The 16,132-nt window shown below is 53.8% G+C and overlaps 1 protein-coding gene across 1 annotated transcript in view; it reads left to right on the top strand.

The window, feature by feature from the left end:
• GMDS (GDP-mannose 4,6-dehydratase) overlaps positions 1-16,132 on the top strand; it is a 453,738-nt gene that overhangs the window by 79,304 nt on the left and 358,302 nt on the right. The window contains exon 4 of the mRNA XM_056107776.1: positions 721-830. Within this exon, the coding sequence (XP_055963751.1) occupies positions 721-830 (110 nt within the window). The remainder of the gene's footprint in view (positions 1-720; positions 831-16,132) is intronic.

Here is a 16,132-nt window from a genome sequence, read left to right as displayed (position 1 = left end):
CTCCAAAGCCACCCGGAGGGGTGAGCGGGGTGTCTAGCCCATGCGGGACAGGGCGGGACGTGGTCCTGGTGGCATGTTGCTTCTGCGAGTCTGTGTTCACGGCCGCGGCCCTGTGCCGGACGGTGCGTGTCCAGCATTTGAACACACGTACGGACACCTCCTCGGGAAGAAGACAGACCTGGCTGTCCCCAGGACGGGACCCTGACCGTCATGGCAAGGTGGCCAGTGCCTCCTCCTTGAAAACCAGTTGCTACTGGTTGGGTTGGGAGCAGAGCAGGCACGAGTCGTGCGCAGACACGGATCCGGGCCCCATAAAACACGACGACAGTGTCTGCTTGGCAAGCCCGCGGTGTCACATCCTCCCGCCCAGGAGGCCGGGGCAGGGGTCCGCTCTGAGTTAGCGTCACAAGGGCCTGGGTCGCCTGTCAGGCCGCGTTCTTCAACCTCAGGTCCGCGGGGGCCACTGGGTCATGGCCCTGGAGTTAAAGCGTCGCCCTTCCGTTTCTCGCCTCCGCAGACCCGCATCTGTCCCCGGGGGATGGTGGTTTTCAGCCCCTCTCCCGCTGCGGGCGGCGTTCCGGCCCACCCTCGTGGTGTTTCAGGGTCCCGGCACATTGCTAGAGATGCAGTGCCCCTTAGTCCGACCTTGGCCTAACGAATCCCCAATCCCCTTCTGCGTTTGATGGCCCCCATTTTTTTTTTTTCCCCGAACCACCAAAGACATGAAGTTGCACTACGGAGACCTCACCGACAGCACCTGCCTCGTGAAGATCATCAACGAGGTCAAACCCTCGGAGATCTACAACCTGGGCGCCCAGAGCCACGTCAAGGTAGGGGCCCGTCGGCGTCGCTCGCGCCGTCCTGGAGGAGGCCAGGCCGGGGCTCTCGCGTCCTTGCCCGGAGATTCCTAAGTTAGGAGCCGCGACTCCCGCACGCCGCCAGTCCTTGGGGTTCAGGCGTAGCTGGTTCCAGCGTCCGTCCCGCCCCACGGTTGGTGTCCTGTTTCCGGCGTCCCCCGGCTCCTTCCCATCCCGGATACGTTTTTTTTTCGGTTTCATGACTGTCGTTTGGGTGCTCTGCTTCCCGGGGCGCTGGCTGCTGTGGTTGAGATACTTGCAGGCGTACCCCCGGCCCTTGGTCCATGCCCCCACCTCACCTCCGGTTTCTCCGTGCTCGCTCATGCCCCTCAGCTCTCTCCCTTTTCATTTTTCTGCTTCTCCACCTTTTATTTTATTTTATTATTTATTTTGCTTTTCTGGGTCACGCCCGGCGATGCGCAGGGGTTCCTCCTGGCTCATGCACTCAGGAATTACTCCTGGCGGTGCTCAGGGAACCATATGGGATGCTGGGAATCGAACCCGGGTCGGCCATGCGCAAGGCAAACGCCCTCCCCGCTGTGCTATCGCTCCAACCCCTCCACCCTTATTTTTTCCTTTTTTTTTTTGCTCCATTCATTCCCTTGCCTCGTCACTCCATGGGCCGCAGATAAACGGAGAAAGTCGACATCCGCCTGCTTTGTCCTGACTCGCCCTTCCCATGAGACCTTCCTTCCGGCTCTGTCCGTGGGGCAGCGGGCTGCGTGGTTTCCTAGTTCCGCGTGGCCGCAGGGTGCCGGGTGGTGCACCCACGCCTGGCCTTCTTCCTCAGGCGTCGTCCTTGGCTGTCTGGGTCGTTTCCAAGTCCCGCCTCTTGCCCTGCGCTCGGCCGTGACACAGGTCTGCAGGTTTTCTGGGGAGTGAATGCGTTCATGTTTTAGGGTCCCGGTGGCAGCTTCTCCTAAGTGCAGTGTGTCCGCCACTGTTTCGCCCTCGCGACCGGTCACTGGGATTGATCCTCAGGGAAGCTACTAGGAATGCTCATTTATCCTTTAAAAGTGTGCTCCCTGGTCACTGCACAGCAGAAAAGAACCCGGCCGCCCCCCGTGAAAACAGCAGCGCGCTTTTATTTTGGGTCGACCTTGTGGTTACGATCTCCGCGTGGATGTATTTTCTGCCCTTCCAGATCACATTGTGAATGAAGCCTTTTGTTAAAGCGTTGGAACGTGTAACTCAATAAAAACCATTTTAATATTCATTTTGGTAGCAGTTCCATGACTGGCTGAGAAAAGTAATATTTTTTCTGGGTCCCCATAAGATGTTAAAATGAACTGAATCAACCTTTTATTGTGAGTAGTAAAAATCGGTGGGCGCGAGGTCCTCCTCGGTCGGCCGCGTCCCGCCGCGGGGCGAGGGCTCACCGTGGCCTCGTCCCCTTGGCTCCTCGGCCCTCGCGTCTGCCTCCGTCCAGTATTTCTTCCCGGAACAAAGCCCAGTAGCCCGGAGTGGCCCGTCCCTGGGGCTCGACAAATCTGCTGCTTTCAAGAGTCAGTCGCTGCCTCCACCACGGCGTGTGGCGTTTGGGAGGGAATTCTGAACCGGGTCGATGGAGCTCTTAGGTGATGGCATCCAACACAGAAACGTCCAGAAAACCACGGGTCTGTTTTACTGCGCCGTTAGTGACTCCAGCGGCCTTGTTCCAGAAAGGACTGGAAATGACTTGCTACAGACAGTTTCCTCCCCTTGGATTCCTCTGTTCACTGATGATCATTGATGCATTATTATTATCATTGTTGTTGTTGGGCTGGAGTGATAGCACAGCGGGTAGGGCTTTTGCTTTGCACGCGGCCGATCCAGGTTCGATTCCTCCTCCCCTCTCTGGGAGCCCCGCAAGCTACCGAGAGTATCTCACCCACACGGCAAAGCCTGGCAAGCGCCTCGTGGTGTATTCGATAGGCCAAACACAGTAACAAGCCTCACAATGGAGACATTACTGGTGCCCGCTCGAGCAAATCAATGAACAACGGGAGGACAGTGCTACAGTGCTTTATTGTTATTATTATATTCTGCCATTAATAAAAAGTTACTTGATTAAAAATCAAAGTTTAGGGGCCAGAGTTAAAGAAGAGCGGGGCGGGCGTTTGCCTTGCACACGGCTGACCCGGTGTCTGTCCCTGGCATCTTGTAGGGTCCCTCGAGCACTACCAGGAATAAATCCTGAATATAAGCCAGAAGTAGCCTCTGGGCATCACCAGGTGTGGGCCCCCTCAAACAGAAAAAAACGTAGTTCAATCAAAATTAAAAAAAAAATTTAAGGCCCTCTCCTTATAATAAATGAGAATTTTATAAATTGTTAGAACATTCGAAGACGATTTGTTTCCCAGCCCTGGGGGAGAATGGGGAGCCACCCACCTCCCGTCTGTGCCTCTGCTCCCGTGGACCACGGGTGGCTCACCGCTGTGTGGGGTGGGATTGGCGGGAAGGGCAGGGCTCGCATGTTACAGGGGAAACGAGACCCAGTGTTGACGGCGGCGACTGGGCGACGTGCTGACAGGGACACGGTCGCCGTCCGTTTGACGCCGGAGTGGAGGTCGAGGCGTTTTGTCACCTCCTGACGCTTGGGCTAAGGATGAGTGTCCGGTCCCTGGAGACGAGTGCTCTCTGCTGTGGCGTCCAGGGGAGAAGCTCCGTTTCCCTTTCTCAGTCCCTGGTGACCGTTCTCCGGCCAGATGCAGAACCGTGGGGGGGGGGGGGGTGCTGAGTTGTTTTCTGCAGACCCCCAGGAGCGTGTTTTCCATCCCGAGTGGGCGTCCGAGGTGAGGCGGGCGCCCTTCCTCCGAGGAGCAGAGGCGGCCAGGCCCGGGACAGACACTCCATCTCTCCCTGACCCGAGCGACCCGTCGACCCTCCGCGGCAGAACCATATCTCGATGCTTGTCGTCCTCCCCGGCCGCCGGGGACAGTATCTCCCCGACTCAGTCGATTATTCTGGAACGAGCGCTCTGTTGTTCGACTTCCTGTCGATGAAGACATTTCCTTTTGTAACGGTAGATAGTTTATCGCCCCTGAGAGCGAAGCCAGCGTGGCCGGGCCATGCAGGAAATTTCATTTCAGATTGATTTCTAGAAGGCTTTCCCCGAAGCGCCTCCGTGCGAAAGGAGCCCAGGCCTCACCTGGCCCTGCACAGGCCTTTGGGGCCAGGAGACGTCTGGCACCTTCCGCACGTGGGCCCGAGGCTGACAGAGCGCCTGGTCACCCCTCCCGGAACGATTCCGTGGGTTTGGTGTTGGTTTTCGGGCTGCCCCCCAGGGCTGCTCAGGCTGTGTACTCAGGGATCACTCTCCGGGGTTCTCCTGAGAACTCCGGGATGTGGCCGGGATTGAACCTGGGCCGGCCGCGAGCAAGGCAAGCGCCCGTCGACTGTGAGCGCCCCCGCCCGAGAAGATGGTTCTGGAAGGGCTGGAAGTGCAGGGACTGCGTTGATGGCTTTTCAGCAGCTGGGCAGGCGACCACGCTGGTCTGTTCCCATGGGGTGTGTTGGCAGGAGGGTGTCCACCGGGAGGGGATTTCTTTTTTTTTTTTCCAAAAGAAAAGTTATGAATCATTTATTACAGTGTCATTTAAGTAGTCTAGTATACTGCAAATGTTTCTTTCTTTTTTTTTTTTAATTTTTATTAGTGAAACACCATGAGGTACAGTTGTAGACTTACAAATTTTTGTGCTTGGGTTTCCGTTATACAATGATCAAGTACCCATCCCTCTACCAGTGCCCATTTCCCACCATCACGGGTCCCAGCATCCCTCCCCCCTCCATCCCCCCCCCCCCCCCCCCATCCCACCCTGCCTCTGTGGCAGGGCAATCCCCTATGTTCTCTCTCTCCTTTTGGGTGTTGTGGTCTGCAAAAGAGGCATTGAGTGGCAAACATGTTCAGTCCATAGTGTACTTTCGACATGCATCTCCCATCCTGGGAGGATCCTCCAAACACCCTTTATTTGGTGCTCCCTTCTCTGTCTGAGCTGCCCTTTCCCCTAGAATGCCCGGCTGGCCTCTAAGCCATGGAGTAATCCTCTTGGTACTGATCTCGGCTATTCTTGGGTATTAATCGGGAAGGGTATTTCACTGTGGGACCCGTTAGCCTTCAACAGCTCATTGCACGCAGGGTAGCACAGAGGACACACGGAGGACACACGGAGGACACACGTGTGGACACAGCCACTCCGGGCCCCGCGTGTCTCGGCTGTGATCGGGCTGACGCGTGACACAGCGCTGGGGTCTTCCCTGGACGGAGTCTTTCCAGGCTGAAGGACTGTGCGTGGCGTCCAGGAGGGAGACACATGGGGGAACCACGGGCAGTTTGTGGGAACTGGGGCTTGGAGTGGAGGCCCAGGGTCAAAATGGAGAAGACTGGGGGCGTGCTTGTTCCGTGGTGGAATATTCTGGACTAGCCAGGCCCGCGGAGGAGACATGAGGCCGGTAAGGAGACGGAGCCTCTCCAGGGTTGCGAATGGGGCCGTCGCCGTCAGCTCGGCGAGTATCTGTCTTGCCAGCGGACACGGGCGCTGTGGATGAGGAGGGCCACGTGGGGTACAGAGGTGGCCACTAAGGCCAGGGGCTTCCGGAGACCCTGGAGGAGAGGAGGTGGGGCTGGTGTGGGGGTGGATGCGGAGGAGGGGAGGGGGTCGGTAATTCCAGGAGAGCCAGAGACGGGTGAGGGGGGTGGTCTCGGGGTGGACACGCATGGGCATCTCAGCGGGTGGACACTCGGGGCATCTCAGCAGGTGGATACTCAGTATCTCAGCGGGTGGACACTCGGGAAGGCCTCAGTGATGCCTTTCAGCCTTTGCGGTCAGTGGCCCCCTGACCTGTTTCCTGCTTGACCTCCGTTCTCACGCCATTGCCTGGCTTCTCGCCTGTGCGCCCTTTGGACTATCCTGGTGGCCCACAGTAGCCATATGATCCCCCCCGTTGAGAAACGCTACCCTGGGGGTGAGAGGGGGCGGGCGGGGGTGCAGCACGGTGCATGTGGGCACGGGGGGTTTGAACTCTTGGCCGCGCGCTTGCTGGGCAGGGGGTGAAGCACCTGGGCCGTTCCTGCAGGGCCCCATGTGCTTTCATCCTGTTTCATTTCATTGGTGTGTGCGTGTGCATGTGTGTGCGTGTGGTGTGCGTGTGCGTGTATGGTGTATGTGTGTATGTGTGTGTGGGGGGATGTTCATTCCCAGGAGTGCTCGGGGATCACTCCTCGCCACGCCTGGTGACCCCGTGTGGTGCCGGCCACATACAGGCCAGCCACTGTGGCCCCTTGCACCGTCCCTCCGTGCCCCCAGTCCCGCCGTGAGTTTCGGAAGCCGACAGCCAGCCCTGCGGCCCCCGTGAGCACTGTGAGAGGGGAAGCCAGCCCTGCAGCAGGCCCATAGCACCACCCTCCGTCCCCACGCAGAGCACCAGAGGGGAATGGGGAGCTCGAGATGGACAGCAGGTGGCCGGTCCCCAGAGGCATGTCCCCGCCGATGCAGGGCCAGGCCATGAGGCTGTTGGGAGCAAGAGTCGGGCTGATGCTCAGCCATGGGGAGGACGGGTGTGCGGGCGGGCCCGAGATGGCGGGGTGCTGGGACTGAGCGCTCCGAGGTGCTGTTCTGGGGCCTCAGTTTACCCAGTGGTTCTCCAAGCAGCTGCATGGGGCGTGAGGACAGACGCTCCCAGTTTGCTCTGACCAGCTTCGCAGCTGGTGCCTGTGTGCAGGGACCCTCGTTTGCAAACGGAAGGGCTTGCCGAGGGTGGGACAGTCGCCCAAGGGCCGCTGTTTGGACCTTTCTGAAGGTCTCCGCGTGTGGCCCTCGGGAGAAGCTCTGATATCAGCCGGCTCGAGGTTCCGTCCTGCCTCTGCGGGTCCCTGGCCAGCCCAACGGCACGGATCACTCTCACTTCCAGCTAATTGGCTGTGGGCTATGGTATGCGAAAAGTAAGGAAAATAAAATAATAGGAAGCTGGTCTGGTTTCCTGTAGGAAATCAGCAGAGATGAAATTGGTTCTTGGAATAAACCCGCAGCCGTCTGGGAAGCACTGACTGAAGACATTTTTCTGAATCATAAACAGAAAAATTATGACTCACCGAGTAGGTCATCGGGAGGCTGATTGGCTCGTGGGAGAAAGTGAGGGTTGACTGAAGCGGACTCCTCATCAGCGGCTCTGACGCCCCGCGCGCTGACGACACTGACACCCCGACACCTTGTAGGAGCAAATGACCCGCAGACCGCCCCGCCCCGTCCGTTCTGCGGCGGAAGCGCTTCTTTCCGTGTGCATCTACTTCGTTTTTCTTTTCATTGGAGGGGGAAAAAAAAATCTCGAGTAATTTCTCCCTGAAGTTCTTTATCTTCTCAACATGCGTTGCATGGAGGATGAATTTTTTCCCCCCAGCCAACCTTTCCCCGTTGTCAGTGGCGTCAAAGAAATGAAAGTTATGCATGGTCGGGTCGGGAAGTCACCAGAATCCCGAGAAACGCTTCAACGGGCGTTTGTAAACACACTGACTGACACGGGCTGTCGTGAACGCAATTATTTTATTAACGAGCCGAGCTCCTTGGCGTGGCTCATCTGGTTCCGGTCCTGCACTGATGTGTCGATGAGTTTTCTTTCTTTTTTTTTTTTTTGGTTATTGTTATTTTGGGTTTGGTTTTTTTGGGGCCACACCCGGCAGAGCTCAGGGGTGACTCCTGGCTCTGTGCTTCGGAATCACTCCTGGTGGGCTCAGGGATCCAGACGGGGTGCTGGGGATTGAACCCCGTTTGGCCGTGTGCAAACCAGACACCCTACCCGCTGCGCTATTCTCTTTGGCCCGGGAGATCCGTTTTCTGGATTCATTGTAAGATGGTCCGAAACCCGATGGTCTCCGTGAGTCACTCACACCTGGCTTTCTCCTCACGCTCGTCTTCCCCGCGTCTGTAGCGGAGGCAGAAAGCCCCTCTCCCCTTTGGGGTCTGGGAAGAAGGACCAAACCCTCCCCGGGGCTGAGGTCTCACCGGACCCTTGCTCATTTAGGACGAGCCGACTGTCCTTCCCTCCATGTGCTGACTCACGCTTCCCTCCCTCCCTTTCCTGTGATTTGCTGATGTTTGGGTCCTGACCGCCTGGAGGCTGGAGTGCCTTGAGGGTAAACTGAGGCAGTGTCTGGTCAGGAGGCCTGCCCTTGGCTGCCGGCCTCTGCGCTGTTGCCACGGTCCCCTGCCCCACCTGTGTGCCCCTCCCCTCGGAGCGGCTCCCCTTAGCACACATTGTTATGGGGGGAAAGGACATTTTGGACCCCTTGTCGTTTTTCAGATAGGCGCCAGAATTCTGAGACCGTGGCCACGGGCCAATCTCGGCCTTTATTTATTTCTTCCCAGGACACAGCCTAGAACTCATCTCTCCCGTTTGGGGGCAGTGGGAGTAAGTGGTCTCTGGCGCGTTGGTGGTATAGTGGCGAGCGTAGCTGCCTTCTAAGCAGCTGACCCGGGTTCGTTTCCTGGCCAACGCATGCTGTCCTGGGGCTGGAGCAATAGCACAGCAGGGAGGGTGTTTGCCTTGCACTCGGCCAACCTGGCCAACCCAAGTCCGATTCCTCTGCCCCTCTCGGAGAGCCTGGCAAGCTACCGAGAATATCTCGCCTACACAGCAAAGCCTGGCAAGCTCCCGTGACGTATCCGATCTGCCAAACACAGTAACAGCAAGTCTCAAAATGGAGACGTTACTGGTGCCCGCTCGAGCAACTCGACGAACAACGGGAGGACAGTGCTGCAGTGGGAGCGAGTGGTGCTGGCTGGGCTGTGGCCTGTCCCGCGGGCAGGGCGGGGAGCAGGGGCCTCTGTCCTTGGAGGTTTTCGCTCCCCTCCCCTCCTCCTCCTCCTCTCGCTCCCACCCAGGTGCCGTTTTGAGACGGTAGGTTTGCGATTTGGTTTAATAAAGGAAACAAGACAGTTTTCCCTTGCAGGAGGGAGCGGGCCTCACGGAGACCAGATGAGCGGGACTTGCGAGGCGAGGGGGATGCCCCGTGCTGTGGGCCCAGGTGCCCCCTGAGCTCGTCGGGGATGCTGAAATGAACCCGGGTCTCTGGGAGAAAAGAGACAGCTTTAGTGCCCGCACAGGTCGGAAGGTTCATTTCAGCCCCACCCTGTCCCCCCGGGGCCTCCCCCCCTCAAGGCCCCCCGGCTCCGAACAGAATCCTGAGAACCCAGAGCTCGGTCACGAGCGCGAGGAAACCTTGTTCCTCTTTGTGTACTTTTTGACAAGGAACTTGGCAGCTCCGGGGCGCCACTGTCAGGAGCCTGTTTTCTCAGATTTAAAAGAAAAAAAACCCCTGCTGGCGTTGTGCGGAGACAGTCTTGTCCACTGTACCAGCACAGGCCAGGTGCCACATCGGCCTTCTGAAGAGAACTTCCTCTGCTGATTTATTGTCCTATTGTCAATCTCTGGACCTGGGGGTGCCAGGTGTGAGCCCCGAGGCCTCCCTCAAGCTCTCCACCCCTCCCCATTCCTCGCCCACTAGCAGCTATTTGAATTAGTGGGATGAAGTTCAGATCGAATCCATCCAGTTCTTTCTTTTTTTTTATTTTTCCTCCTTTCTGGTTTTTGGTCCATACCTGGTGGTGCTCAAGTCTTACTGCTGGCTCAGGAATCTCTCCTGATGGGCTCGGGGGACCGTATGGGGTGCCAGGGATGAGACCTGGGCCGGCCACATGCAAGAAAAACATTCTACCCACTGTCCTATGCCTCTAGCTAATTGCTGCAGGTTCTCCGAGCAACCATCACTCAGACGTATTAGCAGACTTTTAAAATTTAATTAATGTTTTTTTTCTTTTTGGCGATGCACAGGGGTTACTCCTGGCTCATGCACTCAGGATTTACTCCTGGCAGGGCTCGGGGGACCCCATGGGATGCTGGGAATCGAACCCGGGTCGGCCGCATGCAAGGCAAACGCCCTCCCCGCTGTGCTATCGCTCCGGGCCCCTGCCCTGGTTGACTTTCACTGTGGAAACGATGGAGGTCACTTTGGGGGCAGAGGATTACTTCGTACAGAGCAGCGAGAGTATCTTTTGCGGACCCGAGGGGTTGGGGAGGTGGGACTCTTGGCAGGCTCTGCTTTCTGACCCTCGTGCAGGAGGTGTGACCGAGGGTACGGAGTCAGCCCTGGACGCGGCAACTCTGCACCGAGGCAGCCCACAAACCCGTCTCTAGCGGGCTTGTGTGTCTTTGGACGTGCTCGTCCCCCACGGTCCTGTGTCTCTTCCTGATTGATCTTGTCACCAGGGCCACCGTGTGTCTCGTTGCCCGTGGAAGGTTCCTTCAGCTCGTTCGCAGGTGAAACAGCAGCTCTGCGGAGCACCAGCCCCGTTCATGTGAACTCGGCCAAGGGGGTCCCCGCGGCACCCCGTTTAGTTTTCGGTTCAGGGGGGCCCAGCGGGAGGGTGCAGGGGTGGGTCCCCGCCGTGTCATCTGGCTCGGATTCTTCCTGGAAGCCTGTTACGGATTTGAGCAATTGAATTCAAATCTAAAACCACTTAAACAGTGCTTTATAGTCCATTAAGAATTTATAGGAGAGAGAACAGTCCATGAAAGCTCCCACCCTGTTCAAACAGATTGTTCTGTTTTATGATATCAAGGTGGTATTGTAATTCTGATAACAGCTAATAATGTTTGGAATTTTCTTATAATTAGTGGACCACACAAAGATGTGTTTGCTGTGTTTTAGGCTCCTTAAATCCAGCTAACAACAGTGGACTGTTTACCAAATAAAACCCAGCCTATTGTTTCAGTTTGGTAACAGTGAAGCGAAGATTAATGCAAACAGGCTAAATGAGAACCGTGCCTGTTTTCTTAGCATCTGTTTCTGAACGGTTTCTATAAACATAGTAAACAAACAGAAGGGCGCAGAGGTACTGCAGGTTAGACTTTTTGGTTTGAACTTTGAATAATGCATGAAAACGTTTTAGGATTTACAGATAGAGTATGTCATTTGCAAAAATTAATTTATGCACAGAAAAAAATACCTTGTTCAGTTTATGGTTAGATGGCTCGATCCCCCCCTCCTTCAAAAATTCTTTTGTGTGAATTTGATAATATTAACTAATTGCTCTTTTGAAAGACTACATGAAAGAGTGTATCAAACATGATCACTGCTTTACCCTTCTAGTGCAAGTGGAGCTTATGAAATTCTCATTAGTGTTTGCTTCTTAAGTGTGGTAAGATCAAAATGAAAGCTTTTCTACTGTAAGGAAATTTAATGCACAAAATAGGTTTTTATTAATCACCAGCTGCAAATCATTAAATACCAGTGCCAGCAAGAAAGCAATGATAAAGAAATGGCTTTACCATAGATTTCCATCTTTCAAAAAAAAAATCTAACATTTAATATTAGTAACTTTTTGTTTTACTACTATTTTTCGCCATAATGCCATACTGTGTACGTACTAAGGGATGCTGATTAAGAGAAAAAAAAAAACTACACTGATTTTTCTTCTTTTTTTGCTTCCTTTTCAAAACAAAACAAAAAGTCTTGTGTGTATGCGTCCATCATCCCGTTAACTTTGCCATCAGAGTACCTAGGCGTGAGAGTTCCTTCGAAAATGTCGAGTTTCACATGACGAGCTTAACTAATATTTGTCTATAGTTTTAGGGATTAAAATGAAACGTTCACCAGGAATGAAAAACTCCGTCTTACTGCAGTTATTGCTGGGGGGGCGGTAAGGGTGTTTTTTGAGGTGAAACAGTCAGTCGGGGCATGGGTTTTGTTTGATCTATCCGGGTAAAACGATTCCCCACCACCTTCCTTTGTCACCATCCCCTGTGCCCCCCAGCCCCCCTGGCCACATTTCCACGAAGCCCCTGCTTTTAGCTCTAGCCCACCTTCCAGAAAGCTGGGGCCCCCCCATACACCATCCCCGAAGGAGCGAGCGTTCTTCCTCCTTGGCCGCTCCTGGCGCTGCAAACATCCCCCGTGGTGCCCACCGTGTGGCCGGGTGGTCGAAGGGACTCAGGGGGACACGGCGTGTGGGTCGTGTGGGTCGGTGGGCTTCGCCTCTGCTGCCCAGACTCACGCCTCTGTTTTGGTTCCTGTGGTTCTGACACCGGCGTCGGTCTGGACCGTTCTGAACCGGCCCCGTTTTGCCCTGGTCAGCGGAGAGGGCCCCGGGGCCAGAATTTCTTCACCTTCCCTCGAAAGAGCGTTGGAATGATCGACAGAGATGACTTGATTATTAGGTCACAATATTTGCATTATTAGCCGTTTAAATAGTGTGAGTAAATATTGTTTTATCTGTTTTACATTTCCCTTACATATTACGCGTGTGATGAAAGGGCTCTTGGCGCGGCCGCCGTTGCATCACACCGTTGGGCAAGATATTTAGATAGTGGCTTTATCAAAACTTCGGCCCATTTTAATTGCAGTGATGAGCTCCGCGCCGCCCGCCACTGTGTTTTCTTTTTTCCCAGTGCGGTTGTATTAGCTACAATGTATCAGCAGCAATCACGGCAGAAGTCGGTTTCGGTTTCTGCTGGGTGGACACTCGGACCGGGTGTCCTTTCTGCTCGAGAGAGTCGCTTCTCGGAGAAAGAGAAATTTGGGAGCGATTTCTGGGTTTAGGTGGAAGTCGGGGGTTGGTGTATTGGGGTGTGTGTGTGTGTGTTGGGAGGGGGCAAACGGTTCTAGAAGTTTCCCGGGTCTCACTTCAGAGAATTGAATGTGTTTGTTTTTTGCTTTTCCCCTGGAGCCGAGGAAGCATCTGGAGTGTGCCGAGCGCGCCGTGTCCCCCCGTGCAGCTAGGTGGCAGCGGAGGGCCGTGGACGAGGCCGGAGACTTTGCAGGGAGATGAGTGACAGCAAGTCCCGGCTGCTGTGGGCACGGCGTCCCCCGTCCCGGAGTCAGCCGTGCGAGTGAGCGCGGGGAGAAAGCCCCTATTGATAACGCCAGAGAGCGGAGGGCCCAGGATGACTCGGAGAAGCCCTAATACCCCCGAATCTCTGCACGAACCCCAGGGGGGAGAGCTTGATCCCTTCAGGCCTGTCACCGCCCCCCCTGTCAGGGGAGAGAGATCAGCTGAGATAATGTGCATGTCAAAATAAAGAGACAGCGCTGGGCCCGGGGACCGCAGGGAAGGGGGAGAGCGATCCAGCCGTTGCAAGCAGTGACCTGCCGTCCGGCCCGCCCGGCCCGCCTCGGTTCAGCAAGTTACCGCCGAGAGGAAATGTCAGTCCACGAAGCAGGCAAACATTCCAGGGCAACATTCGCGCCACTGTCAGCGTTTTCGAGAAGTGGGAGTGCGGGCGGCGACGGCCGGTCCCCCCCATGCCCGTCCCGTCCGTCGTTGTCATCCTGGAGAGGGTTCCCGGCCAGGCGGCGGTGGTGGGCAATTAGCGAGAGCCTGGGACATCTTCATTAGCATTCCCGGCTAATGACATCAGCCCCGGCCTAGATGACAGTCATCCCCGTAATTAATATTTCATGCCTGGCGGGCCGCGGGGGCACCCGGCTAGGGCGTCCCACCAATTTCCAAGGTAATTTTCACGTTGCAGAACCGAGCTCGGCGAAATCACGCAGACGGGGCGGCTCTGGATGACGTAGCATTGTGTTTATTAGAAAAAAAAAAAACAACAACAAACCCGGGGTCGGGACGTGAGTTCCAGAGCTGTGATGTGTGGCCGGCCCCGGATGCAAGTTCTCAGACCCGTGTCCTCTCCCTCCAAAAGGGGAATGCTGTTTAGGAAGTCACTTCCCCCAACTCTTTGGGTTTTTTTTTTTAGTTTTTTTTTGTTGTTGTTGTTCGATTTTTTTTTTTCTTGTGCCTCCCCCAGTCCCAATCAACTCTCCTATGATTTTGGTCCCACAGACTAATCTCTGTGTCACGAAATTGCTTCCCAAGGTGTGGGTAACTGCTCGCCCCAAGTGAAGGGTCTGCCCAGCGTCTCTTGTCATAGTAACTTACTTCTCACATAATTATTTTTTTAGCAAATTCGATATCTTAACAACCCTTCCCCTCATTGCCGGGTTCAAAAAAATAACACTTAATGTAATTTATTTCTCCTACTTCATAAAGGCTTCCTTCAGCGTGCCGGCCGGGCACCCTCCCGGCCGTGCCCAGGCGGGCCACGCGGAGGCCTGTGGTTGTCCGTGGGGGGGGGGCCCCGTGGTTTCCAGCCCCATTTGCTCTTCTCTGTAATGGGCCTCAATGTTGTTTTAATGAAGCAGAAAACATATTCCAGCTGCCGGCTCTATTTATTGATGATGAAACGGGCACAGCCCGTCGTCTGTCAGTGAGAAAAGAAGGCGCGCACAGAGATTTGTTTTATTTTGAACAATCTGTTGTCTTAACTTTGAGCTATATCCGCGGGGGAGGTCCGTGGCCCCCCTGATAACGATGACGGTGACGTTGTTATTGCTATTATTATTGTCATTGTTACTATTATTTTCTCTTTACTGGTGTGGGTGGTGCGGGCAGAAACACACAGAGAAAAATTCACAGACTTTGAGTTGGAGTCCGCGCGTGGAATAACGTGATCTTTTCCTGCACGTTTTCAGTTTTGCTCACGGAACGGGGTTTTTCATCCGAAGAGCTTCCTGAAAGCCAGATCCGATTCTTACAGCCTAGGAGCGTTGCGCTGGTTACAATTCCATATAGTTTTCTCCATCAATCCCTGTCCAGATAGCAAATGTCTTTGTTGAAAGAACTTCCTGGGGACCGAGGCTGTTGGAACACAACTTTTCATCAGAAGTTGGTGTGTTTTGCAGGTGACGGGAGGGTTTCCCCCCTCCCTGAGCTGCCCTTGGCAGTCTCTGCTTTCAGACCGTGCGCGCTTCTTAGTGGGGTATATCGCCCGGGTTATTTATGCGACCTTCTCACTGACACAGTTTTCAGAAAAAGGACAATATTGCAACCCTGCTTCCTCCCCGCTCTGTTCCGTTTGCTTCAAGTAGGCAAACCTAACAGAAACACATTGTTAATTTTTTTTTTTTAAGCCAGATATGTGGATTTTCTTACTACAAGCTGCCATGTGTTTTTTTTTTTCTGAGAAATGTTGTATCTTATCAAAAATTATGAAATGTGGGATATTTTAATTCGCTTGCTTATAACTCTGAAGTGAATTTTAGAAAGGATGCATGGTGTGAATAATTTTTGCTCCTTTTTAAAAATGAGAAAAACAGGTCTTTTGTGCATTAGCAAGGTCTTTCAGATTTTTATTGCCATCTTAAAACCAGCTTTGAATTTATGATGTTTTCACATTTGTAAAGTGACGACCTCTTGCAGACTCTTAGTTGAAAACTTCCACCGTAATATCATGATAATGTGAAGTCGTATTTACTTAGAAGAGTTCTCCTCTTTTCTTTATTGCATTGAATTAAATATCATTTAGTAGCCTTCCGGTTGAAGAGAACAGTCGACTTTTATTTAGAACTATACTACCGAAGTTCCGTGCTTTTAATCCTTAGCTTGTCTTTCTGTCCAAAAAGCTGGTATCAAATGTTCTAAACTATGAAAATATTAACAGAGATCCCAGTTGATTCATGAGTGAGCGTGAGACTGTGATTCTGAGGTATATAGTCTCACACGACCGTCGCCTTCACAACCTATTCATTGTCCGTGGAAAAATGAATACAAATGTCCCTTAGTGTATATTTGACCCCAGATTTATTCTTCAAACTTTCTCTCTCTCTTTCTCTCCTCCCCTTTCTCTCTTTCTGTCTCTCTGTCTCTGTCTCTGTCTCTCTCTTTCTCTCTCAACAAATTGTGTCTTTGTTCTTGGGTTTCACACTTCAGCTCAGGAACACGGACTTCCCGTGTGTGTTCTCGGAGGGCTGCTCTCACAGGCCTGAGAGGCCCGCTCGTTCTGCAAGATGCTGTTTTTCTTTCTCCCCCCTGCTTCCCACAGATCCTCTCCTTCCATTTCCTCTTGAGGGTCCAGCTTATCAAGACGAACATCTCCTCTCATGATGAGCCCGGGTGTGGGGCTGCGTCACTGGCATGGACTCCAGGCGAGTCCTTAAAAAACGGTGGCAGAACTCTCTGGAATGTGGAAAAGTCACTTGCCTTCTTTTCTCAAGTTTTCTCCTTTCTGACAGCCTCGTGGAATGTCCTCTTTCTGGTGCGTGTCTCTCCCGTGTTCATTCGGAAAGAATTTATAGATCTATCACTTGGGAAAAAGACATATTTTTAACTGATAACATAAATATCCCGCTTCCACACTTATCTTGTCAGAGATTTTTAAATTGCAATCCAGTAAAAATCCACCCTCTGTGAAGTAGCAGAAATTGCTCAGTGATTTACGAAAGCCTCTGGGTCAAAAAGCGACGT

This window comes from Sorex fumeus, unplaced genomic scaffold (assembly GCF_029834395.1).
Source record: "Sorex fumeus unplaced genomic scaffold, SorFum_2.1 ptg000175l, whole genome shotgun sequence".
NCBI classification, from domain to species: Eukaryota; Metazoa; Chordata; class Mammalia; order Eulipotyphla; family Soricidae; genus Sorex; species Sorex fumeus.
The sequence above is the reverse complement of the archived record's forward strand: the minus strand, read 5'-3'. Positions and strand labels throughout refer to the sequence as shown.